This window comes from Pan troglodytes, chromosome 16, assembly GCF_028858775.2.
Source record: "Pan troglodytes isolate AG18354 chromosome 16, NHGRI_mPanTro3-v2.0_pri, whole genome shotgun sequence".
In the NCBI taxonomy this organism is placed as follows: Eukaryota; Metazoa; Chordata; class Mammalia; order Primates; family Hominidae; genus Pan; species Pan troglodytes.
The window spans coordinates 30,285,119-30,310,194 of NC_072414.2; the positions used below are offsets into that span (position 1 = coordinate 30,285,119).

Genomic DNA, 25,076 nt, shown 5'->3' on the forward strand with positions numbered 1-25,076 from the left:
TTAAATGAATGGTCAGTATGTTTTTATATACTTACATTCCATTTCTTTTTCATAGGAAAATAAAATTGGGCTTTATCTTGTGAGTCTCATGCTTCCCAGGAAGAGAGGGCTCATTTCTATGTACTGTGTAAATTATGTACCTTGCAAAAGAGTTCCTTAGCTAATACTTATTCTCCTCCCTGTCCTCTCCAGTATGTGCCCAGTCTTCCAACAAAGCTTTGGTAATTGGAAACCTTAAGGGGTTTTGAACAGAAAAACCAATTAGATTTGCCTGAAGAATAATGGGACAAAGGCTGGAAACAAGGAAATCAGTTAGAAACCTACTGAAATAAGACAGGCAAAAAAAGATAATGAGGGCTTTGCATTAAGACAGTGAATAGTAGGTATTGAGAAGAGGAAATGGATGTGAAAGATACTCAGAAGATTACCTTGTTTAGAAAATTATTTTATTGACATAAAGACATTCTGCATGAATTCAGAAGGATTTGGGCAAAGGTATAGTATGTCTCTCAGTTAATTATTTCAGATGAAGAGGGAAAATGTATTTAAGCTAAAAAATGATTTCATTGTTACAGTATATTTGTATTATATTTTTAAATATTATGATTTATCAGGCACAATGGCCTATACCTGTCTGTAGTATCAGCTACTATTTTGAGGCCAGGAGTTTGAGGCCATCCTGGACAACATAGTAAGACCCTGTCTCTTGAAAAAGAAAGGCAAAACAGGAATAGAATTGATGCTAAACCTGCCTCATTCTAGCAATAATATTCATAAACATGTTAATTGAAAAAAAGATCAGTCTCATTGAGTTACACCTCTAAAAGTTTAAAATAATAAAAATTTAAAATATAAAATGATTCTATATCAAAAGGGAGAAAGTATGCAGTACTTTGATTTTAAAATTATATAAAAGCAGGCTTACAAAATTGGAAAATTAATCATACCACCAAGGAGTATTAGCCTTCATTTTATTTCCAACTTTTTATCTTTTTATGGCTATGATAATACTGTAAATAAAATTTTATGTACTGACTTTTTAACACTAAACATTTCCTACATTGTATATTATATTATTCCCAAACCTGATTTCAAATGACAACACCGTATTTCACTTTATGGGCATATCATAATTTACTTCACCTTTCCCTTATTATGGCATGTTCAAGTTGTTTCTTTTTACTATTTAAAATAGTTCTCTACCTAAAGGAAAAGAAGTCATATGAAAAAGTTTCTTGCATATGCATGCTTAGAGCACTATAATTTGCAATTACAAAAATATAGAACCAACCCAAATGCCCATCAATCAATGAGTGGATAAAGAAAATGTGGTGTGTGTGTGTGTGTGTGTGTATGTGTGTATATATATATATAATATTTTATATATATGTTATATTTTATATATATGTTACATATATAATATTATATATATGTTATATATATAATATATATGTTATATATATTATTTGAGTCATTTTCAGAAATCTCTGGAACAAATACATTTCCTGAAGTTTTCTACTCTTCCCAATTTTGATTATATATATACACACACACATAAACACACACACACTATGGAATACTACTCAACCATAAAAAGGAAAGAAATAATGGCATTTGCAGCAACCTGGATGGAATTGGAAACTATTCTAAGTGAAGCAACTCAGGAATGGAAAACCAAACATCATAGGTTCTCACTCGTTCTCACTCATATGTGGGAGCTAAGCTATGAGGTCACAAAGGCATAAGAATGATATGTTGGACTTTAGGGACTCGGAAAAGGGTGGGGGTGGTGAGGGATAAAAGACTACACATTGGGTACAGTGTACACTGTTTGGGTGATGGGTGCACCACAATCTCAGAAATCACCACTAAAGAACTTATTCATGTGACCAAAGCACCTGTTCCCCCCAAAAACTAGTGAAATAAAAAACTTTAAAACAACAACAAATAATAATTCTGAGAAAAATACTTTGTGCCTAAAGCTTTTTCCATTTTAGTACTCTTTTTCTTTGCTAGATTCAAGAAGTGGTCAAAATGTGTGAATGTTTTAAAAGCTTTTGGTACATTTTATTAAATGCTTTTTTATTGCATTATTATTAAAATTGCTTTCCAGAAAGAGTTGTTCCAGATTTTATTTTACTTCTGTGTGTGTAGAATTAGCAATGAGTATGCCTGTTTTCCTTATCACCACTTTTTAAAAAACCTGTAAATTTAATATGCATTTAAGCATTTAACTTGCTGAAAGAGTTAATTAGGTAGTAGGAAGATACTTTTTTCTAGTTTAGGATTCTCTAAAATGTTAATTTGATTCTTACAATTCATGAATAATATATACTTCATTGTAGATTGTATACTTTGCATTTTCAAACAGTCTTTTGTTTGCCATATCAGACACTTGAATGATGCTTTGGTTATTTTATTCACTGAGACCCGCTTAGGTGTGTAGCTATAAATTCACTGTGCGATATGAACTATTCCTAGTTAATAGGTTAATTCCAGCTATATTGGTAAACATTTAAAAATCATTTGTTACTTAAATATTACACACAATTTAATAATGAAGCAATAAACACTTGTGATATTTTCTTTAAAAAAGTATTATATTTAAAGTAAAATGTGTTAATGTTTAATTTACAGGATATAAATAGAATAACCCAACTCAGTACAGCAAGACACTAAGTTTGTTCATATGCAGATATTTTTAAAGTCAGCTTTATTTTAATTTATAATTTTAATATAACTTCTCAGTTATTATAATTTAGTAAAAGATAATTCAAAAAAGTCACAATTAAAAGCAATATCTTATAATTACCACTGATACTACTCCTAAAACTTATGATTGTTTATAGTTTTCAGTCTCCTGAGTATCCCAACCCTGAGATTGTTGAGGCAGATATTCAGTTTATAATAAAAAGAAATTGTGCGCCTGTAATCCCAGCACTTTGGGAGGCCGAGGCGGGTGGATCACTTGAAGTCAGGAGTTCAAGACCAGCCTGGCCAACATAGTGAAACCCCATTGCTACTAAAAAAAAAAAAAAAAAAAAAATAGCCGGGCGTGGCGGCGGACTCCTGTAATCTCAGCTACTCAGGAGGCTGAGGCAGAGAATTGCTTGAACCTGGGAGGTGGAGGTTGCAGTGAGCCGAGATTGCATCACTGCACTCCAGCCTGAGTGACAAGAACAAGACTCCATTTCAAAAGAAAAAAAAAAGGAAAGAAATTGTGGTTTAGAGAAGTTAGACAAGATTCTAACTTAGGTCTTTTCTCACCCATTTTTGTTTTGTTTTGTTTTGTTTTCTCCCAGTATTGTATTCAGTTTGCTTATGATTTTTGACAATTATTTGAGTCATTTATTTTCAGAAATCTCTGGAACAAATAAATACATTTCCTGAAGTTTTCTACTCTTCCCAATTTTGATTATGTATTTTGAAAGCATGTTTGCTGGGTATCAATGTTTAGCCAACATTTTTCCAATATTTTATCAGCAACTGTCACAACACATTGGGACAGCTGTTATGAAAATTGGGTAAAAATAGCAGCCAGTTTTGACATAGTTTTAAGTGACAGTAGATTCTCAGATATATTTTTAATAGTTCAATTGCCTACTCCTTGATACAATAACAGCTTTTAGTTTCAAGAGCATTTTCAGTTATTACCATTATATCCTTATGATAACCCAGTGTCATAAAATAGCATCGGTATTACAATTATTTTCTAATTGAGAAATTGAATGCCAAAGGAATTAAATGAGACAAGGCTATTTTTTTTCTGGAACAAATCTAGAACTTGCATTTATAAATTTAAAATATCTTAGTCATTTTTGAATTTTATTTGTTAATTTTAGAAGTAGCACCAACAAAATCTTTTAAAAAGAAAAGCTTATGAAAGGTTTGAACCCTTAAAATTGTTAGCCCTGTAGTGATTACTCTGAATTGTTTTAGAATAAGCTAGTGAAAGTATTTCAGCCACTTTTACTTGGATATCAGCTTTTTTCTTAAATAATTATACAGTGATGGGAAAAGTAACATCCCGTTTCTTTAAAAAATTAAATGAAACAAAGCCCTTCCAGGACTTTGTGTTTTGTAGTGTGCTAAATTTTACTTAATATTTATTTTATATAAATTATTGTTTATGACATTTTAAGTGTCTTTAGTGAGTGTCATTTATTGAGCATATCTCCCAACCTAAGTCTAATAAGAGTACATGATTTAAATCCTACGTAATCAGCAAGTTGAGTCTAATTTATTCATTCACTCATTCAACACAATAGTAGACTAATGTTGTCTTCTGTCTTTTGACTCACTGTATCAACAGCAGAGTTCTTTGAACATTTTTTTTAACTTGCAAAATAAAACATAGATTTGTGTTTTCTTCCTAATAATTTCTGCATTTCCTATGTACGTTTATCACTTTTTATTATAGTTAAAAGCATTATTATAATTAGCTCTTCTACATGACATGGTTAGCCTTTTAGTTCTTCATGTTATTTTTAATAAGTCCATTTTTCTCGTGAAGGTGAATTTTTCTAAAAGTTCATATTATTGTATTTTGACATAGCTTTATAATCATGTACATTTGAGTTTTGGGAATTGCTATTCATAGCGATGGTAGCGATATATACTTACTGACTTGCTGAATACTTTTTAGAGTGAAAGTATCTTATTTTGTGGTGGTGGTGGTTTTTATTCTGGCAACTAATGCGTTGAGGGTTGTTCCCAATAGGCAAATGAAGAGGATTCTTCCAGTTCTCTAGTGAAGGATCACCTTTTTCAGCAAGAGACAGTTGTTACCAGTGAGCCTTATAGAAGCTCAAATATAAGACCTTCTCCCTTTGAAGATCTGAATGCCAGAAGAGTCTACATGCAAAGCCAAGCCAATCAGGTAAGAAGATAAAATATTTTTTCAGCGCGTTGTTTATATGTGTAGAAATTGGATGATGTCATAGATAAGGACGTTAAAACCATCTGCCCTTTACCAGACACAGTAAACAAACAAACAAAAATCCCACAAACAAAACCAGGAGAATTTGATTTATAATGAACCAAATCCAGAGTGAAACAATAAACATATACACCATAAAGTCCTATATGGGTGTAGCGATTGAGCAAGGGGACATCACAAGCATTCTTATTTTACCCCTTATCTCACAGGAAAGCTTTCAATATTTATCATTAATTATGATGTGTTTACTATATGTTTTTATAGATCTCTTTATTAGATTAAGAATAACCTTGTGTTCCTACAGAACTAAATTTTTATTACATGCTTTTTCTGCAGTAATTGAAGTGATTCTATTTTTTTCTTCCCTTATTCTGTTTGTTAAATTGCAGTCATTGGTTTGCAACCTTGCAGTCTTGGAATAAACCCATCTTGGTTGCCGTGTGATATATTCATTATACATATACATACATATATGTATACATTCAAGCCATACATAAGATTCGATTTGTCAGTATTTCATCTTGGATTTTTAAGTCTGCGCTTATAAAAGAGATCAACATAATTTTCCTTTCTTATAATTTTTTTTTCTTTTTTTTTTTGAGACAGAGTCTTGCTCTGTCGCCCAGGCTGGAGTGCAGTGGCATGATCTCGGCTCACTGCAACCTCTGCCACCTGGGTTCAAGCAATTCTCCTGCCTCAGCCTCCCAAGTAGCTGGGATTACAGGCACCTGCCACCACACGTGGCTAATTTTTTTGTAGTTATTAGTAGAGATGAGGTTTCATCATCTTGGTCATGCTGGTCTTGAACTCCTGACCTATCCACCCGCCTCAGCCTCCCAAAGTGTTGGGATTACAGGCATGAGCCACTGCACCTGGCCCCTTTCTTACAATGTTTTTATCGGGTGTTGCTATCAGGGTATGCTGGCTTTATAAAATAAGATGGACAGTATTTCTTTTTTGCATATGTGGAAGAGTTTAAGATTGGTAGTTATTTCTTTCTTAAATGTTTGGTAGAATTCCCTAGTGAAGCCACCTGGGCCTGGATTTTTTTTTTTTTTTTTTAGATGGTTTTGAATTACGGAATTAGTTTCTTTAACAGACACAGGACTATTCACCTTTCCTAATTCTTTTTGTGTCAGCTATGACAAGTTATAGTTTACAGTAACTTTGTCTGTTTCATCCAGATTTTCAAGTTCATTGGCATAAATATATCCCATTTTTCGTTGCTGATACTGAAAATATGTGCCTTCTCTCCTTTGATTATTCTTGCTTAGGGGTTGATCAAATTGCCTTTTCAAAGATAACTTTTGGATTTTTTACTTTTTTAAATGTTTGTTTTCTATTTCATTTATTTCTGCTTCTAACTTCTATTTGCCTACAGTATTAGGTTTTAGCTTTACCCTTCTTGGTTTTAGATTCTTGTGAAAGCATAGTTTCTTGATTTTTTTTTCAGCTTTTTTCCTTTTTTTCTCTCTTCTTCTAATGTATGTATTTAAGGCTATAAATTTTCATTTAAGTACTCCTCTATCCACATTTTACAATATTTTCTAGTTTATTCATTTTTAATGGAAAATTTTAGACATACCAGAGGTAGAATGAATAAAGAAGTGAACTACCGTATGCTACTCTGCTTCCAACACCTATCATTGGCAAAATGATGATATGCCCTATTTTTACCATTATCAGAAACGGGTTGTTTCATTTCTAAATATTTGGGGTTTTCTAGTTTTCTCTTTAATGTTACAAATAAAGATGATTTCATGTATGACTTCATTTTTTTGATATTTGCTGGAACTTGGTTGATGGCCCAGCATATATGGTCAGTGTTTTATGTGCATTAAAAAAGAATGCACATTTTTAGTAGTTGGGTATAGCAGCCTTTTTTGTTGAACTGATCCTTTTGTCATTATGAGATATCCTCTTTTATCTCTGGTAATACTTCTTGCCTGAAAGTACTTTTTTGATGTCTGATTACTTCAGTTTTCTTCTGGTTAGCGCTTTCACAATAGGTTTTTTTCTTTTTTCCTTCCAACATTTCAGACCTCTCTTTTAAACCATATATAGTTGGGTTTGGGTTTTTTTTTTTTTTCCCCAGGGTGTCTTTGTCTTTTAATTGGAGTATTTTGTTCATTTACTTTTACCACAATTATTGATATAAATCTACCATTTTATTCATTTTTTATTTGCCCCATTTGCTGTGTTTTTTTTTTCCTTCACTTTGCTTATTCAAATATATTTAACTACTTGATTCTTATCCCTTTATTAGCTAATTAGTAATACAGCTGTTAAGTATTTTTAGTGGTTATCCTAGAGATTACAAATGTATCTTGCCTCCTTAAAATCTATCCTGTATTAATGTTTTACATTTTCAGGATAATGCACATATCTACAGTATCTTAACTCAGTTTACCTCCCTTTTACCTTTTATGTAATTGTCATTACAAACTTTATAAAATTTAAAACCTTGCAAAAATACTATTTTAAACAGTTAGCATTCATTTAGGTTTATTCACCTTTTTATGACTTTTGACATTCTTCAATACCTTATGTATTATACTTCCATCTAGGATCATTTGCTGTTTATTGGTGCTTGCTGAACCTCAGTTTTCATTTATCTGAAAAAAATCTTTTATTTCCTTCATTTTTGAAGGATGTTTTGCTTTTCATTGAATTCTGTTATAATTTATTTTCTTTCATCAATTTAAAAGATGTAATACCATTGAGAAGAAGTTTCTACCCTTCCTATTAAGAAATAATATCTTTATTGTTTTCAGATGTTTTATTATGCTATACCTATGTATTAGGTTATGTATTTTGTTTTGGTTGTATAAAGCTTCTGGAATCTGTGACTTGATGTCTTTGAACAGATTTAGAAATTTTCAACCAGTAGCTCTTTAAATATTGTTTGAAGCTCAGGGAGAGTTAAAGACTGGAGATAAATTTTGGAAATCATTATCAGAGAATGAAAATTGAAACTATGAGGACAGTTAGAATTATTTTGGAAGACTATATATGTTCTATTTTAAAACTATTAGCGGTAGGGAATCACTACATATTGAGACAGTGAGTTAAGAAAGAGTGGTCACATTAGGAGAACCCAGAAAAGGATGTCTCAGAAGCCCAGGGAGGACAGTGATGGAGTAAGGAAAGGAAATGATGGAGTAGTTAATATTTTACGACGTAAATGCCCCAATAAAATTCAAATTCATCTCTATAAAGGTAATTGATAACCGTACCACAGTTTCAGTGGCATTAAGAGGTGTGCATGACTGGAGAGGAAACAAAGATGATGTTTGCTAGCCACTTCTCTAGAAGCTTGACTACAAAAGCCTTCCTTAACAAATAGATGGAGTTAGAGGGGTGCAGGGTCAAGAAATGAATATGGTCATAAGATGAAGAAAGTGGAGAAATTAAAAGATTCAGGACAGAGAAAAAAATTGATAGAGAAAGGCACAACGGAGACTGTAAAGACAGGAGAATTGCATGAGAAAAGATAAAATTACTTCATTTTCCAAGGTGGAAGTGAAGTTTAGGTAGAGTTACAGATTTGCTATTGAGACAGAAAGTTAACGAAATTCAAACTTGATTAATTCGGCATTGTGGGCCCTACTATTCTTGTCCTAAAGTCTTAAAAGTGAGTAGAGAGAGAACAAAAAAACTTCTAGATCATCTGGGAGCTTTTCTTCCAGCAACTCTCATACCATAGCAAATACAGTTTGAATTATTCAAGGTAGACACAGATTGTACAAGGCTCCGGGTAAGTCTCCCAGGCTCCCTATAGCTTTATTTTTCACTAATCATTATTATTAACGTTTATCATAGCTGGTACCTATTATGTGCTAGATACTGTTTTAAGTGCTTTACTTATATAACTCATTTTAATCCTCTCAACAAACTGGCAAACTACCTAATTTTAGTGATTAAAAATTATCTGTAGTTTATGTATGTTATCCAAATTTATTATGAAATTTTATAAAAAATTAAAGAAAAATTAAGATATTGGTACAAGAAGGAAAAAATTGCAAGCCAGTTCTACTTTGAGCAAAATAATTGCAACAATAAAGGCTAAAAGCAATCTGCGTATTTTCGCTAGAGATTTTGGGATATTAAAAGGAACCCACCAGAAGTCATACTTGCTTATAAACTTCCAGGCATCCTGTGAGACATTTGAATCTGGAGATACTCAGTTTAACAGTTTTAAGTACAAAATGTTTTCCCCCATATTGAGTGGCGGGCAGAAGAACTCATCTCAACATAGGAGAGAGTGGAAGTATGCATATCCTGAACTAAGTCACTGATTCATACAGTTGAGCAGGGAAAGAAAACACGGTGAATGTAACACAGGGATGTTATGATATACCAGTATTCCTCATCGCAGGCCCTGGGAATTTATTTGGCCTACCTTCTTTGGCTGAAAGAACTATAAATTTAAAGGTCTTCTTTTGATTGATGGGGAAAAAGAACTGAACTCTTCTCCCAAAATAGTAATGGCGGTTATGATGGGGTGGTTGAAGAATGTAGTCATCAGGTAGAAAGTACAAAAAGTGCTGAATAACTGCAAGAGAGAGAAGTGAACAACATTTGGCAGACAGCTCTTAGCTTTGGGATTATGACATGGCCTCTAGAGCTATTCTGTTTGGGTCTGAATTCCAACTTCTTTACTTACTAGCTGTGTGGCCTTGGGCAAGCTACTTAGGTTCTTTGTGGCTTAGTATCCTCATCTGTAAATTGGAATAATATCGGTATCTACCTCCTAGAGTTGTTATGAATATTAAATAATTAATGTTATATATAAAGCACTTAGGAAAAATGTTAAATAGAACAATAATACTCGTAAGTAATTCCTTGTAATTGATAATTTCTTATCTCCAAGATTGATGTGACTTAGAGAAACAAGGGTTATATTATATGAATTGCATAACTAGATGTTTATACATTTGCTGGTGTTATAATTGGTGAACTTCTCAATTTAACAGGAATTAGAATGGAATGGTTTACTCTTTTAAAGCTGCAGTAGACTGTAGCTATACATACAGTAAAGAAATATTGTAGAAGTTTCTTAATAGGAATAAAACACAGTTCCATTCAGCACACTGCTGTTAGGATAGTGTAGCAGTTTTCCATTTGTATGTGACCAAGAAGGCCTCACAGGATGAGTTTTTCCATGGTAGAGAATCTGGCCCTCAGCTTGCAGACCAGACACCTTATTTTCTTAGGATACTAGGACTAAAGTCGTCTTCAGAGATTCAAATAATTGAGTTTAAGAAAATGATATGTGAAAATCAGAACATAAAATTTGATTTCAACCATCATGAGGACTGTAGTTACTTGCAGTAGCCTGATTAACACATTCTCTACCTAAAATAGGTCTTTATGAGATCATCACTAAAAGCTAACTTGGTGAGTGTAAATGCTCGACAAAATAACTATGTCTTTTGAATGTTTAATTGCATTCAACTGGGGTAAGTTGATGGATCCTTTTCTACAACAGAGGAACAACCTTGCCAAAAGGACTAGACAACTGCCTTGATGAACTATAAAGATTAAGCTAGCAAGTTAACGTACTAGTTTTGTGAATCCTGCTGAAGACATGGCTGCTGGGTCAGACAAAGGACTTTATTATTATTCACAGTACAATAGTAGCATGAGCTTCATGTTTGTGTTGGTTTCCCTTGCTCCTCCAAATCCCATGGGAATGATGCTCAGGAATATGTTGTCCACTCGGTGGGTTTGCATCCCAGCATTGGAACCCTGAACTTAGGGAAGTCAAGTCTTTTGTAATGACTTTTAGTGCACTTCAGTAGCCTGCCTTACTTGCTGAGGAAGGAGATACTGTCTTTGTTATACTGGACACTAAACAAGCCTGTCTCCAAAGGGGAAACACTGTGTCTTTCAAGGGTTTCACTGTACAGACGTCCTTGAAAAGATAGTCTAAAACAAAAGGCCGATAGTGCATATGTTCACTAGATCTGCAGAGATGGGACCCATAAGGAATTGTCAACTACGCTAGTTTATGTTCCCTTAGTAATGCTTAAATAGGCATTGCCAGTATTTGTCTTTGACTCGTTTTTTAATGCTTTGAAGAGCTAGTAAATCTTTTGAGGTCAGGCATGGTTGCTCACACTTGCAGTCCCAGCACTATGGGAGGTCGAGGTAGAAGGATCACTTGAGACTAGGCATTTGAGACCACCTGGGCAACATAGCAAGATTCCATCTCATATATCATGGTGGTATGCGCCTGTAGTCTCAGCTACTCAGGAGTCTAAAGCCTGAGAATTGCTTGAGCCAGGGAGGTCCAGGCCACAGTGAGCCACGTACGCCATTGCACTCAACCTGGGTGATAGAGTGAGACCTTGTCTCAAAAAAAAAAAAAAAAAAAAAATCCTCTGGATGGATAGATACATTGTTTCAAAGTCTTAAAGGCCTGGAAGCCATTATAGTTCTTTAACTCAGTTTCTCTTACTTTCACGGGTTCATTTCCCTGTAGACAAATATGACAGCATATTTCAAAGATTTATGACATGTTTAATACATAAAAAAGAATGTATTCACTGAATACTTGAGAAACCACGAAACAACTTAAAAAAGGAACACCCCCAATCTATACCTTTGCCTTCATCCTAGAGGTAACTACTACCTGGAATTGTATTTGTCTAACATTCTCATGCTTTCCTTGATAGTTCTAAAACTTGTTTCTTTTTATTCTCCGAATTGGATATTTCAGTTGTTTTCAGGTTTTTATTGTTACAGGCATACTGCTAGTACAAACTTTCTTGTCCGCAGCTATTCATGTGCATGAGTTTCTTTGGAGTGTTCAGGAGTGGATTTTTTACATTGATGTGCTACAGAAGGTTCTGGGACAAATTGGACTTTAGGATTGATGTGTACTACCTACAGGGGATATGTATGGAGTATTTGAAAGACTTCGGAAATAACTGTGATTGTTCCTTTACAAATGGATTTTAACTGCATGCTTTCATATGGCCTTGTTACTAGGTAATCAAATGTTCTGTGTTACTTCTCTGTATATTCTGGATTCAGATCTTTCTGAGTTTTATTTGCGGCTAGTATCTCCTAGTTGGTGATTATTTTTCACTCTTTGTGGTGTTTTGGTGAACAGACATTATAAATTTTAATGCAGTTGAATTTATCATTTCTCATTATTTTTACAGACTCTTCCCTATCCTCATCTTAAAGATTTTCTTCCTAATCTAAAAGTTTTAAAGTTTTGTCTTTAATCCACTTTAATTTGATTTCTCTTCTATGGTAGGGACCAAATTTTATTTTTTCCACATAGGTTACTAATTGTCCCTGCACTGTTTATTGGAGCCTTTCCCCGCACTGATATGCAGTACCATATCTGTCACATCAATTCTCTATATATGTTTGAGTCTGTTTCTGATGTCTCTAATCTAAATTAGTGTCACATTGTCATCTTTACTGTAGAAATGCTGTAGCTCTATAATAACTTAATATTTGTAGAGAAAGTGCCTAAATTTGTTTTCCCGCTTGGATCTTTTTTTTTTTTTTTTCAATTTGGCTGTTTGCCCTTTTAAAATATTTAGAATCAGCTTGTCAAATCTGATGAAGAATCCTTTTGTGGTTTATATTTGAATTGCGCTGAATGTGTGTGTTAGTTTAGGGGATAATTTAATTTATCATCTTATTCGTGAATATGATATATACCTCTGTTTAGCTCTTCTTCTGTATCTTTACATAAAACTTTGTATTTTCTTTGTGAAAAGATAATACATATTTTATAGGATTATTTCTTTGTACCATTTTTGTTGTTCTATTATAAATGGAATCCTTTAAAAATTTTAATTGTGACCAGCTTTGAAGAAGCATCTCTTATAACTTTTTCAGCTGATAAATTTTCCTGAAGATTATAGCAAAAGTACCAAATTTTGAGGGTATTAAAAAGCAGAAATTAATTGGGGTGTATCTTATCACATCTGTTTTTAGTAAGTGTGAAAAGGTCAATATTGTCCATTTATTTGTCTTTTCACTTAGCGATTGTGTGAGAGAACTAATATTCATAGACCCTGTTGACTCAGGTAGTTTTCAAAGTGTGTATGTGTTTAAGTGGTGTGTGTGACTTTTTTCTGAGACAGTGGTGAGAAAATTGACATTTTTACTCTTTAAAATAGTTCTTAGAAATGTATATTTAATATACTAGTTGAGGTCATTGTGTTCTATCAGGAAAAAAAATTGTTCTCTCTGCTTCCTTTTGTATAATGTTCTTCTGTTTTTCTTTTTTTCACTTGACCAAATATCTAGCTTATTCTGTGTTTACTTCAAGTCGCATTTCCTTTCATGCCTTCCCAGACCATTTAATCCATAGTTATTTCCTCTTGTTAATTTCTAAATTCTTACAGATTCTACTTATAAACATAGAATGGCCTCCATATTGTATCATTAAATGCAGAGACCAAGGGCACAGTACAAAGGGTCCTATTTTAAAGATCTGTGTGTGTGTGTGTGTCTGTGTGTGTGTAAAAATTTTTGGAGGAATGCACTAAAAAAATTTTTTTTATGATAGTTAACTTTTAAAACTGGGTCTGAAAGGTCTAAGATGAAAGGAAGAGTTTTACTTCATGTGCTTTTATACTATTTGAAAATTTTGCTATCTGCATGTATTACTATTTATTTTCAGGGTTATAGTGTTTATTAAGTATGTAACAGTAGGAGTTGGATCAAAATTATCTGGAAAAATAAGAAGTAAACAAGATTGCCAAAATGTTGATGATAAGTGAAGCTAGATAATAGACCCGTGGTGATTCATAACATTATTCTCTCCTTTTATGTATATTAGAATTTTTCACCATAAAATTTTAAAAATTAAACATTGATATATTCTAGCTATAATTTAGGTCTGAAATGGGCTTTGCAATTCGAAACACTTGTAAATGTATCAGGACACTAAAGATTCCTATTTTTTTATTGCTATATAATTCACCTACCACAAAATCATCCTTTAAAAAAGTATGTAATTTGGTGGTTTTTATTATATTCACAAGATTGTGCAGCCATCAGCAGTATCAAATTCCATATCACTTCCCAAAAAACCCACACTGATTATCAGTCATTGCCCCTCCTTCCCTATTCCCAGCCCCTGGCAACCATTATTGTGACATGTGTAACTACTTTATTTCTCTTTGTGGTTGAATAATATTCCACTCTATGGATTTACTACATTTTGTTTATCCGTTCATTAGTTGATGAATATTTGGGTTGTTTGTACTTTTTTGACTATGTATTCATTACTTGTTAAAGTTTAAATATGTAAGAAAAGACCTATGGTTTTTGTTTGTGTTTTAGGTGGGGGGAAATGATTCTATTTTTATTCTCAAAACCGTTTTTGAAAAACTTTACTGCTAATAGATTATGAGGTTTTGGAACATACACTGTACAGTTTCATTAAAAGTAAAATTATTGTGTCATTTAAGTAGAAATTGTTTGTATTTTAGATAACATTTGGTCAGCCAGGCTTGGACATTCAGAGCAGAAGTATGGAATACGTACAGCGGCAAATATCCAAGGAATGTGGAAGCCTAAAGTCCCAAAATAGGGTAAGTAATGTTAGTTTATCTTGTGATATGGAATTTAACTAATTAATAGATAGGTAAAGTTTTCCAGTCTTTCTAATTCTCCATATAGTTGAATTGTACTAGAAAATTTTTCATTGTATAAATTTGCTGCCTATATGCTTATAAACGCTGTTAGTTAAAAACTCTGCAAACTTCTCATTTGAGTCTAAAAGATTGCCAGAGCTGCATTTATTAGATAGGACCAAAAGGAATTATATATTGTTAATTAAATAAACTGTATCTGTCACCCCACCTTTAGCTCAGACCTAGAATTTTCTTAGCCCTAATTCCATGTATCTAGGAAATAGAAGTTTGCCCCAAACTGAGTCAGATGCTTACTTGTAGTAGACTGGTCACTATGTCCAGGGACTGGAGCTAAAGATACAAATTTGTCTACTTAGAAGCCTGCATTTATGGATGATGTAAGGGGTCAAAAGACTTAATTTTGTTCTTTGGCCTCAAAGAACCAACCTTCCCAGAAGGGTTGTGGAAGTAGGGGTATTTTACGTCATTGTTCAGAGACTTTTTGTGTACCCAAGCTATACACATGTGTGTCTTTGTATTAATTTGCTAGGACTCCCACAACAAAATATTACAGACTGGGTAGCTTCAACAACAGAAATTTATTTTCTCACAATTCTTAGAAGTTCAAGATCAAGGTTGTTGGTAGGTTTGGTTTCTTCTGAGGCCTTTCTTCTTGGCTTGCAGGTAGCTGCCCTCACATGCTCTTTCCTCTGCCTGTACATCCCTGGTGTCTTTCTCTGTGTGTCCAAATTTCCTCATAAAGAAAACAGTCAGATTGGATTAAAGTCTCCCTTAAGGGCCACATTTTAACTTAGTCACCTCTTAAAAGGCTCTATATCCAAATACAGTCGCATTACTGGAGGTTAGGGCTTCAGCATATGAATTTGAAGAGGACATAACTCAGACCATAACATTTTGTCCTTTGTTCCCAAAATCATGCCCTTCTCACTTGCAAAATACATTCATCCTTATCCCAACAGCCCCAAAGACATAACCCATTCCAGCATCAACTCTTAAGTCCCAAATCTCATCTAAATAACGTCTTTCAATCAAGTGTGGGTAAGTGGCTCATGCAATAGTAGAGGTACAGATCCAAAACAGGGTAGGCTGTCTGGAGACCCAAGAAATAGTTGTAGTCTGGTCCAAAGGCACCCTGCTGGCAGAATTTCTTCTTGCTCAGGGGGAGCTCAGTCTTAGTTCTAGTAAAGCCTTCAACTGATTTTATGAGGTCCGCCTATATCACAGAAGGTACTGTGCTTTCCTCATAGTCCACCAATTGAAATGTTGATCTCATCCCAAAAACATATCATAGAAATGTCCAGAATAATATTTCAACAAATATCTGGACACTGGCCCCACCAAGGTGACACGTAAAATTAACCATCATAGCCCTCATTGCAGTTTTTATCTGTTTCTTTTTTAGGTCCCTTTGAAATCAATCAGGCATGTCAGCTTTCAAGATGAGGATGAGATTGTCAGAATAAACCCTCGAGATATCTTAATACGTCGCTATGCAGACTACAGACATCCTGACATGTGGAAAAATGACTTGGAAAGAGATGATGCTGATTCCAGTATTCAGTTTTCTAAACCAGACAGTAAAAAATCAGACTATCTGTACTCTTGTGGGGATGAGACTAAGTTAAGTTCACCCAAAGACTCTGTGGTATTTAAGACGCAGCCTTCCTCATTAAAAATTAAGAAGTCAAAACGAAGAAAAGAGGATGGTGAACGTTCTCGCTGCGTATACTGCCAGGAAAGGTTTAATCATGAAGAAAATGTCAGGGGAAAATGTCAGGATGCTCCAGACCCTATTAAAAGATGCATATATCAAGTTAGTTGCATGCTCTGTGCAGAGAGCATGTTGTATCATTGTATGTCAGACTCAGAGGGAGATTTTTCTGATCCCTGTTCGTGTGACACTAGCGACGACAAGTTCTGCTTGCGATGGTTAGCCCTGGTAGCTTTGTCTTTCATTGTACCATGTATGTGCTGCTACGTCCCTTTGAGAATGTGCCATCGCTGTGGTGAGGCATGTGGTTGCTGTGGTGGGAAACATAAAGCTGCTGGATGAAATGGTCCAGTGCCAAAATGAGCTTAAAATCTTTGTTTCCAGGAATTAGCTAACTTGGATTTGTGGAAGCTTTTGGCAAGCAATATGGGATCTTGCCTGGTATCATTGAGCCCACACATGGAGGAAGCAGAACTCATCAGTTCTTGGCGTTTCACGCCATGCCTAACTTTTCCCTTGAGTGCATGGCATGTTTTGTTACAGGTTGTAGAGTATTTGCAGAAGGAAACCATTTCTGGTTATTTGGCTATAAAAAGTCAGCATAAAATATGATCCAACTAAAAGGGATTAATTTTTGGCATTTTTGTATATTTATGCATTAGGTGATGGGACTTTTAAAGGTTTGAATTTATTAGGACACGAACTAAAAATAAAAGTGCACTAGGGGACAGTTGATTTCAATCTAAGAAAAGTTAACACTTGGGAATTACAAGAAGTAAAACAAGTGCAACTAAATCATTTATTAGTTGTTTTTTGAAAGCAGTTTTATGTATAAATAACAAATGTTTATATTTAACTAAATGTAAGGTACGAATTATTACATATTAAACTTTTCTTCCCCTTCCTAGTTCTGAAGTAGATATATATATATATATCTACTGTCACATTCCATATATTTTGAATATTTAACTCATCTAGTTAATAATGTTTTTATTCCATGCGAATGATTTGATATTTTCATCCTTATTTCTCTTTGGCTACAATTTATATTGAGTTATATCTGTACATTCTGGTAATCTAAAATCCTTAAAAATACTCTAATAGCCTTGAGTGACCAACTTTTTTTTTAAAGCACAGATGTAATTGTCTAATGTTCTGATGGGAACGTAACACTTATTTTTATATAAAAAGAGACTGAGTAAACAAACATTATAGAAAAATAGTGAAGTTTTTTAGTTGTTTTTTGTGGTATTCAACCAGCAAGTTGTTTTCTTTCAGAGTTTCCTCCTTCAAAAAGTTATATTGCATTTACAAATGTTTTACAAGGCAGAAAGTTTGACTGGATAGTTAGTGTAAAAGCTTCGTGTTGAGATCTTCACGTATCATTCTGCTAAACCAGAATATGTTCAGCTGTGTTACTAATTTTTCAGCTTAATCCTCAGTGCTTATTATTTACATAACAATAACTTTTTATCAGTTACATTTTATTTTTATTTAAACTGGCCAAAAGCAAAATTATTTTATGTTAAAATGTGTGCTAAACTATCCCAGGAAAGTATTTAATCCAACATTGTAAATGAAGTATCTTGTACATATAAATTTATTTCTTTTGCAGAGCATTATATTACTGGATGTTTAATTTACAAAATAGTTGGGTAAATGTTCCAACAAACTTTAAAGTACCTTGAAGTCAAATTGTCTGTTTTTGTTTTGTTGTTGTTGTTGTTGTTTTCTTAAGTGTTACATTAAAACTCTAACCAAGGAAAGGGTTCTTTAAGAACATTCCCTTAGAGGGATAAAGTTGAGAAGTGTGCCTTTTTTTTAATGGCTTGAAGTTTCAGAGGTGATAAAAATTAAAATCACACTACCATTTGAAGCTCATTTTCTATGCAGGTTTTTAAACGTCATTTATGTATCATTCTTTTTATATATCACACTTAAGCTTGTGTTAGCTTTTTTCTTTTGCCCCAGATCAAACTGAACAATGTATATAACACTATCTGTCTGTAAAATACTTTTTTTAAGAAAGCATCTATATTTATATGACAGCTTGAACTGACAACATTGTGTATATAGATCATCTTGAAGTATTATTTCACATTGAAAAGAAGAAAATATATTGATAACTATAGATGTTATGAAGAAGAGGGTATTTCTAGTTTTGTACTAAAAATCAATTGGATGAACTAAATCCAAAACATGACACTGTAGCAGCAGTTTTAAGTCTTATTTTTACTGTTTATATATTTGAATGCTGCTACAACAGATGATCTTCATCCCTGAAGTTTTCAGCTAAACTTGGTTTCCTAGAATAGACTGTTAACTTTCAAAATTTTTATTGGTGAAATGGAAATACTGTTTTTCCTTGTGAATGAATTTTCATATTTGTAAGTGCTAAGTTTATAATTCAGGTTTGATCAAGGTGTGAATAACTGAAGAAAATAACTTGCTGGCTATATAGGAAAATGCTGTGGAAATGAACTGTGTATATACTTCTGGGAGGAACAAATTTAATCATTTCTTCTGTTAAGCACTAATCAGTATAGTGCAACTCCTGGTTCTGTACTGTATTTTATATGCAACATATATGCTTTAATATTTTAATGTTTGTGCATTAATATTTTCAATTTGTTTAACCACTTTGCTGCTAAGATTTTGCCGTCCCATTCCCATTTTTTCCTTTACAATTTTAAACAAGTTTCTTCATTAAAAACTATGGTGATGAAATGGTTTTTATTTTACCTTGAATCTTTATAGTTAACATACCCAGTTTCTTAATCAGTCTACAAGACTAACTGATGATATAATGTTCTCTGAATCCCTATATGGAAATTTTCTTTTGAGTAAATTAGAATTCCTTTGTGAAAGCAAATGGGTAGTTTAAATCACTGATTCTTAAACATGTGTATAGGCACCTTCAGGAACATTTTCTCATTCTCTGTACAGATTCGGCACTGCCAATTGGCTTTTCCTCTAAAACTTTTCTTTGTTTTTATCTGATATAAGCAGATGGCTCAAGACAACTGCTTGAGTAATAGTATTGAAAATGGAATCATCTAGACGGCATGACAAGCAAGACTGGTCTGATGAACTTGTTCAGAATTGATAATTCTTAAATATTTCTCTTGGCTTGAAAAGGGACATCATTTGATTTCTGAAGAAGTATGTCGTGTGGAGCTTCAGCACCACCTACTGGATGATTTCCAGGCCAGAGACATGAGATGGCAATAGGGATCTGACAGGGTTCATCACTACTACCATTAAAGGGCTATTTATGTGGTGACCACCTCTACCAGGGAAACCAGGAGTAAGAACTATCTCAAAGGAATTGTAAAATGGTTATTTACCTAATGTGTCTTGTTGACTTGCTGAAAGATTTTAAGCACTTTTTTCTTACATATCCTGTTTTAAAATATTTGTTGATATTTGGGACTGGCAATCAAACTTAATGGATGTACTGAGGCATTTATAGAACCAGTTGCTTTAACTCTCAAAAGCCATTACCAAAATGGTATTTTTTTCCTCCTTCCGCCAGTCAGGGAGAATTTTTAAAAATAATAATCAAAACATGAAAAAACATAATCACACCTGTATTTTATCATGACAGCTTCAGAGAGTGTGTGTGTACGTTTCTCTCTCTTTTATTTGAGACGGAGTTTCACTCTTGTTGCCCAGGCTGGAGTGCAATGGTGCGATCTCAGCTCACTGCAACCTCCGCCTCCTGGGTTCAAGCGATTCTCCTGCCTCAGCCTCCCAAGTAGCTGGGATTACAGGCGCCCACCACCATGCCCAGCTAAGTTTTGGTATTTTAGTAGAGATGGGGTTTCACCATGTTGGCCAGGCTGGTCTTGAACTCCTGACCTTAGGTGATCCACCCACCTCGGCCTCCCAAAGTGCTGGGATTACAGGCATGAGCTACTGCGCCCAGCCGTGTGTATGTTTCTGAAATGATGATAGGGTGGGGTTAAAATCTAAAGGGAAAAACTTGAAACTACCTATTTTCATTGGTTATTCAGCAGTGCCTAAAATGAGCTTTTGAAGTAATGTAAAAGCACTTTCAATTCATGTGTATAGTGCCATCTGATATCTTGGGTAAGTCTTGCTTTTTCTTTTCTTTTTCCTCTCCCCTGCCCCCTTAATTCAATGGCACGGAAATGTTTCTTAATATGCACGTGAGTCTCCAGAGTACAGGAAATGTGCTTTCCTCTAAATGGTCAATGTAAAGAATCTTAAGGATATTTCTTGTGTTGAAATTTACATTCGATTTTGTGATTACACTTGGAAATATGTGTTAAATTGGGTTTTTAATTGTAGCCCAAAGGTGCATTAAACAAGTGTAACATTTTTTCCACATAAAACTTAGAAAACTTTAGTTACCTGAAAAGCAAGGATTCTTTACTAATTATTATGCTCATTCTTGATTTGACTTCCATGATCACACTTCAAAGTGTAAGAGGAAGCACTAGAAACTGGCATTATTGTTGCACTAAAAAAGTCTATAAATCATAATAGCACCATGAGGTGTTTTGCAATGAGACAAACATAAAGAATGAATTTCTTTAAGAAAGAAACACAACCTGAGGTGATTTATATAAACCAAAAGAAAAAAAAAGGCTTTAAGATATTAGGTACTGTTTGCCTAGCAGCCAGGTGGTTATAAAAGATTCATATGCTTTGGTACACTGATAAATGTTAGCCATTATTCCTGAAAGCTTCTTAAATTGCATCAGTTGTTAGTTTTGAAATTTTTTCAAGAATAAACTAGTTGAAAAGTCTTTGTATTAAAAATACACATAGATTTTTGTGAACATTTCCAGTGTGTAGTGTCGTTTGCTTTCTATTTCTGACCTCAAAAGTGCCTCACTTGTATATTATTTCCATTAAAAGCTTGACTGCATTCTTTCTGATGAACAATGAAAAACTGTTTAACTCATGTCATAATGTGTCTCCTCAGATATAGTTAACTAGCTTGATAGTTTTGAGTATATAATGTAAATAATACATTATAAGTTTGTAACCATTTCTGTTACTTCATACCCGTGTAATTGGACATAGCAGATGATTATCATAAGATTTTGTTTTAATGGTTTTTTTCCCTCCTGGAATTACCTGATTAAACCTGTCATGAATTATCAAAGGACTTTTTCTTATTCTCCTAGAGCTTATCAAATTATCACATAAGAGATAATTACTGGAGGAGAAAGCAAAAATGGAAGCTTTTGATAATTAGCTCTGTTCTTTAAAAGTATACTTTTAAACTGAAAGTTCACATATAGTTCATCTTAATAACATATTTATTCATCCTTAATTGTATTCAGATTATTTTTTAAGTCTCTAAGCTAATAATGTTATATTTATTGGTTTGGTAACATGTTGCAGCTAAGCTAATGACCTTAAGTGGCAATTGTTTAACCCAGGACTACTGATTTTTTTATATTCAAGTCAGTTTCATCGTTTTACTTAACTCGCCATATAAACAAAAAATAATGAATAATCTAAATGAAAGGTTATTAGGACAGTAATAAAAAATTATAGTGTATCTCAACACTAGAATAAGTTGGATTACTATATTATAGTTTATTTGAAAAATCAAGGAGTAACTGTATCTTTACCATTAATTATGAAATGTAGTCTCATGTGCTTATTTACAGGTTTTTCAGAATTTGCTTTACATTCTTCACATCAAGTTAATACCCACAAGTAAGTAGAATAGCTTTTATAACAAGGAAATTGAAACGAGGGTTCTAGCTTGGCTATCAATATAAGTGTCATGCACATAGTGCTCCTTAAAGAAAAAGACATCGACATCAATGGTATGAAAGCTGTAGTCACTCTTTAAATTGAACTGCTCTAAGATTTGCAGTTTTAGTGAGATCTGAAATGATGGTTCAAAAAATACATTCATAATAAAAGTCTTAAAATCACAGTTGAAATAATGTTTCTTTTGTCTTTATTTTTGTTACATAATGTATTTTATACATGATTACTTTTAATCCTCAAGTAACCTTGTAAGTATTATCTTCCTTATTTTTCTAAGGAAGAGATTTGGGCATCAAAAGGTCAAAATACCAGATAACACAGAGGCACCAGGTCTGAAACAAATTGACTCCAAAGCATAGGCTTTTCTTCCTGATGCAGTTTCAGCTTTCTGTTACAGGAGTCACAGATACACTTCATAAAATAATCATTCTGTTAAAATGAAATTCTATTTATTATTTTAAGCTGGAGTAATTTTGTTTTATAAAGGAATAATTTCTTAATTTCTACTCTCCCTTGTCCATTTCTGGGCCCCCTATCTCACTAAGTTGTGGTACGTGATCCACAGTATGGCATGGGAATTTTTTTAATTGGAGGATAATTGTGATAATGCTTCAAGATATGCCAGTTGTGAGTTGATCCAATGGGAAGCACTAAAAACATACATAGTTCAGTTTGTGGAATTGTTCATTTTGCTCAATTGGTGGATTTTATTGGAGGGATTCATTTTCACCAAAGCAGCAATACTTCTCCTTGAGGCAGTAGGAAACAATGCTCTAAAATGAGCCGTGTATACAGTACTCTTCCGACCTCCCGCTCCCCCCCCCCCACCCCAGGTGATGAGCGATTCATCTGTCAGTTATTCCACAGAGCCTCTTTTGGGAACCAAAGTTGCATTTATTGTCAGGACTACTTTTTTTTTTTTTTTTTTCCTGGAGACACAGTCTCGCTCTGTGCCCAGGCTGGAGTGCAGTGAGCAATCACATTACACTGCAAACTTGACCTCCCAGTCTCAAACAACCTTTCCACCTCAGCCTCCCAAGTAGCTGGGACCACAACAATTGCCACCATACCTAGCTAATTTTTTTCTTTTTTTGTAGAGACAAGGTGTTGCTGTGTTACCCAAGCTAGTTTCGAACTCCTGGGCTCAAGCAATCCTTCTACTTCGACCTCCCCAAAGTGCTGAGATGACTGGCATGAGCCACCGCACCCGGCCAGGACTACTACTGAAACATGTTTCCCACAATGAGATTAGTATTCTCTCAAAATTACTGGTTCTGTTAACCTGGAAATAATTTATAATAACCAAGATGCTATGTGCAATTAGGAAGAAAGGAGGACAAAGAATTCCAGAATATTCAGTATTGAAATGTCAAGACTATTATCTCAACAATAAAATTTAAATTAAAATTTAACTTAAACCTGTCTTTCATTTCTATCACTTAGTTTCGTATTGCCAGTTGCAAGGCACCAATTTAAGTGCTGGTTTTTTTCCTTTTAAAATGTATTGTGACACATCTCCTTGTAGATTATTTTTCTTGCCAAACATAAACCCCATTTTTTTGTGCTCCACGTTTTCCTCTCCCCTTTTTTTCTATTAATTAATGTTTCTCCAACTTCTCCAAATCTATGAGAGGAAGAATTCATGGAGAAGAAATTTTCATGAGTATATTTTACATTTTCTTTAAAAATTCTTGTATTCATCCCAAGAAAGTCCAGCAAGCTTGAATATATGTCTTCCGTTGGTAGGGGAAGCAAATGATTCACAATCCCTTAAAATTTAAGAGAAAACAAAGTTGTATGAATTCACAAGCTTCTAACTGATTAATAGTTTTTGTTTAAAACTGCTGAACTAAAGTGCTAACAATAACATGATACTCTAGAGTCTAAGAAGAAAATGGGGATCCAAACCAAATTATTTAAATAATAAAATGATAAAGTTGAATTCACTGAAGTTTTAGGGCTGAAAGGCACCTTAAAGATCAGTACGACACCCTCATTTTATAAATGTAGTAATGGATCCAAGAAGGTTTAGATACTACTGCAAGGTTGTCATTCACTTAACATACACAGTAACACAATCTGTACTAAACTCTATATCCAACTGCCTAAAATACATTTCTTGCAAGTACCTTAAATTCAATATGCCCAAAACTGACATATTTCCCCCATTCTTCAAACCTTTTTTCTCTCTGCCTTGAGGTGACACCACTGCCTATCCAGTGGGCTAAGCCAGAAACCAGGTCATTAGACAAAAAAAAAAAAAAAAAAATTATTTTTAGTAGAAACAGAGTCTTGCTATGTTGCCCAAGCTGGTCTCAAACTCCTGAGCTCAAGTGATCCACCCTCCTCGGCCTCCCAAAGTGCTGGGATTACAGGCATGAGCCACTGCACCTCGCCTTCATCTTTATTTTCTCATTTCCCCTTACTTTTCACTATTGGTTCTCAATTTCCTACAGTTCTGTTTCTTAAGTATCCCTCAAGTCTGTCCATGTTCTTCTATCCCCACTGTAACTATCTTAGTAGAAGTCTTCTCACTATTGACATTAGAAGGTAGGCATTGAATGAATCACTGGGATGCCATTATTTTTAATAAGAGATAGTCTGTATTTTAAATGTGATTAAGAAGGTGAAAATACTTCATACTGTAACTAAAAAGTGATCTTCAGATTGCGATATTCCCAGATCTAGACAAAATCTAAAAATGGTTTACAGTGGGATTGCAGAATCAGATGATGGTGACTTGAAGGAACACCGCAGGACCTAGGACCAACTAGAAAATTAAGACTAAGTTGAACTATAGAGTACAAACTTATAGAAATGTTAAACTTTAAACTTCATTTTCACTTTTCCTCAAACCCATTATTTTTTCTAAGTAATTTTAAACGTATTATCTTATTTGTCGTCATGGGTTTTTGTCTTAGATCGTAGGTGAATGAAGAGTCCCTTACTGGAAACCATTGGAATCTTGTCGCTGGTAGCATTTTAAGTAAGTCAGTAGCTCTGTAATCATGTGAGCCTGTATTCAAAAGAT

The 25,076-nt window shown here is 33.9% G+C and overlaps 1 protein-coding gene and 1 long non-coding RNA gene across 5 annotated transcripts in view; both read left to right on the top strand.

The window, feature by feature from the left end:
* Window positions 1-19,012, top strand: part of SPRED1 (sprouty related EVH1 domain containing 1) — a 101,476-nt gene extending 82,464 nt beyond the window's left edge. For all 4 annotated transcript variants that reach the window (XM_063794713.1, XM_001138171.7, XM_063794714.1 and 1 more), the window contains 3 exons: window positions 4,721-4,879; window positions 14,410-14,511; window positions 15,977-19,012. In XM_063794713.1, coding sequence (XP_063650783.1) covers window positions 4,721-4,879; window positions 14,410-14,511; window positions 15,977-16,627 — 912 coding nt within the window. In that variant the 3' untranslated portion in view covers window positions 16,628-19,012. The remainder of the gene's footprint in view (window positions 1-4,720; window positions 4,880-14,409; window positions 14,512-15,976) is intronic.
* A 758-nt stretch (window positions 19,013-19,770) lies between these two features.
* Window positions 19,771-23,454, top strand: LOC134808514 (uncharacterized). Its single transcript, XR_010151596.1, has 2 exons — window positions 19,771-21,985; window positions 23,143-23,454. It is a non-coding gene; the product is annotated as an uncharacterized LOC134808514 (long non-coding RNA).
* The last annotated feature ends 1,622 nt before the right edge of the window (window positions 23,455-25,076 follow it).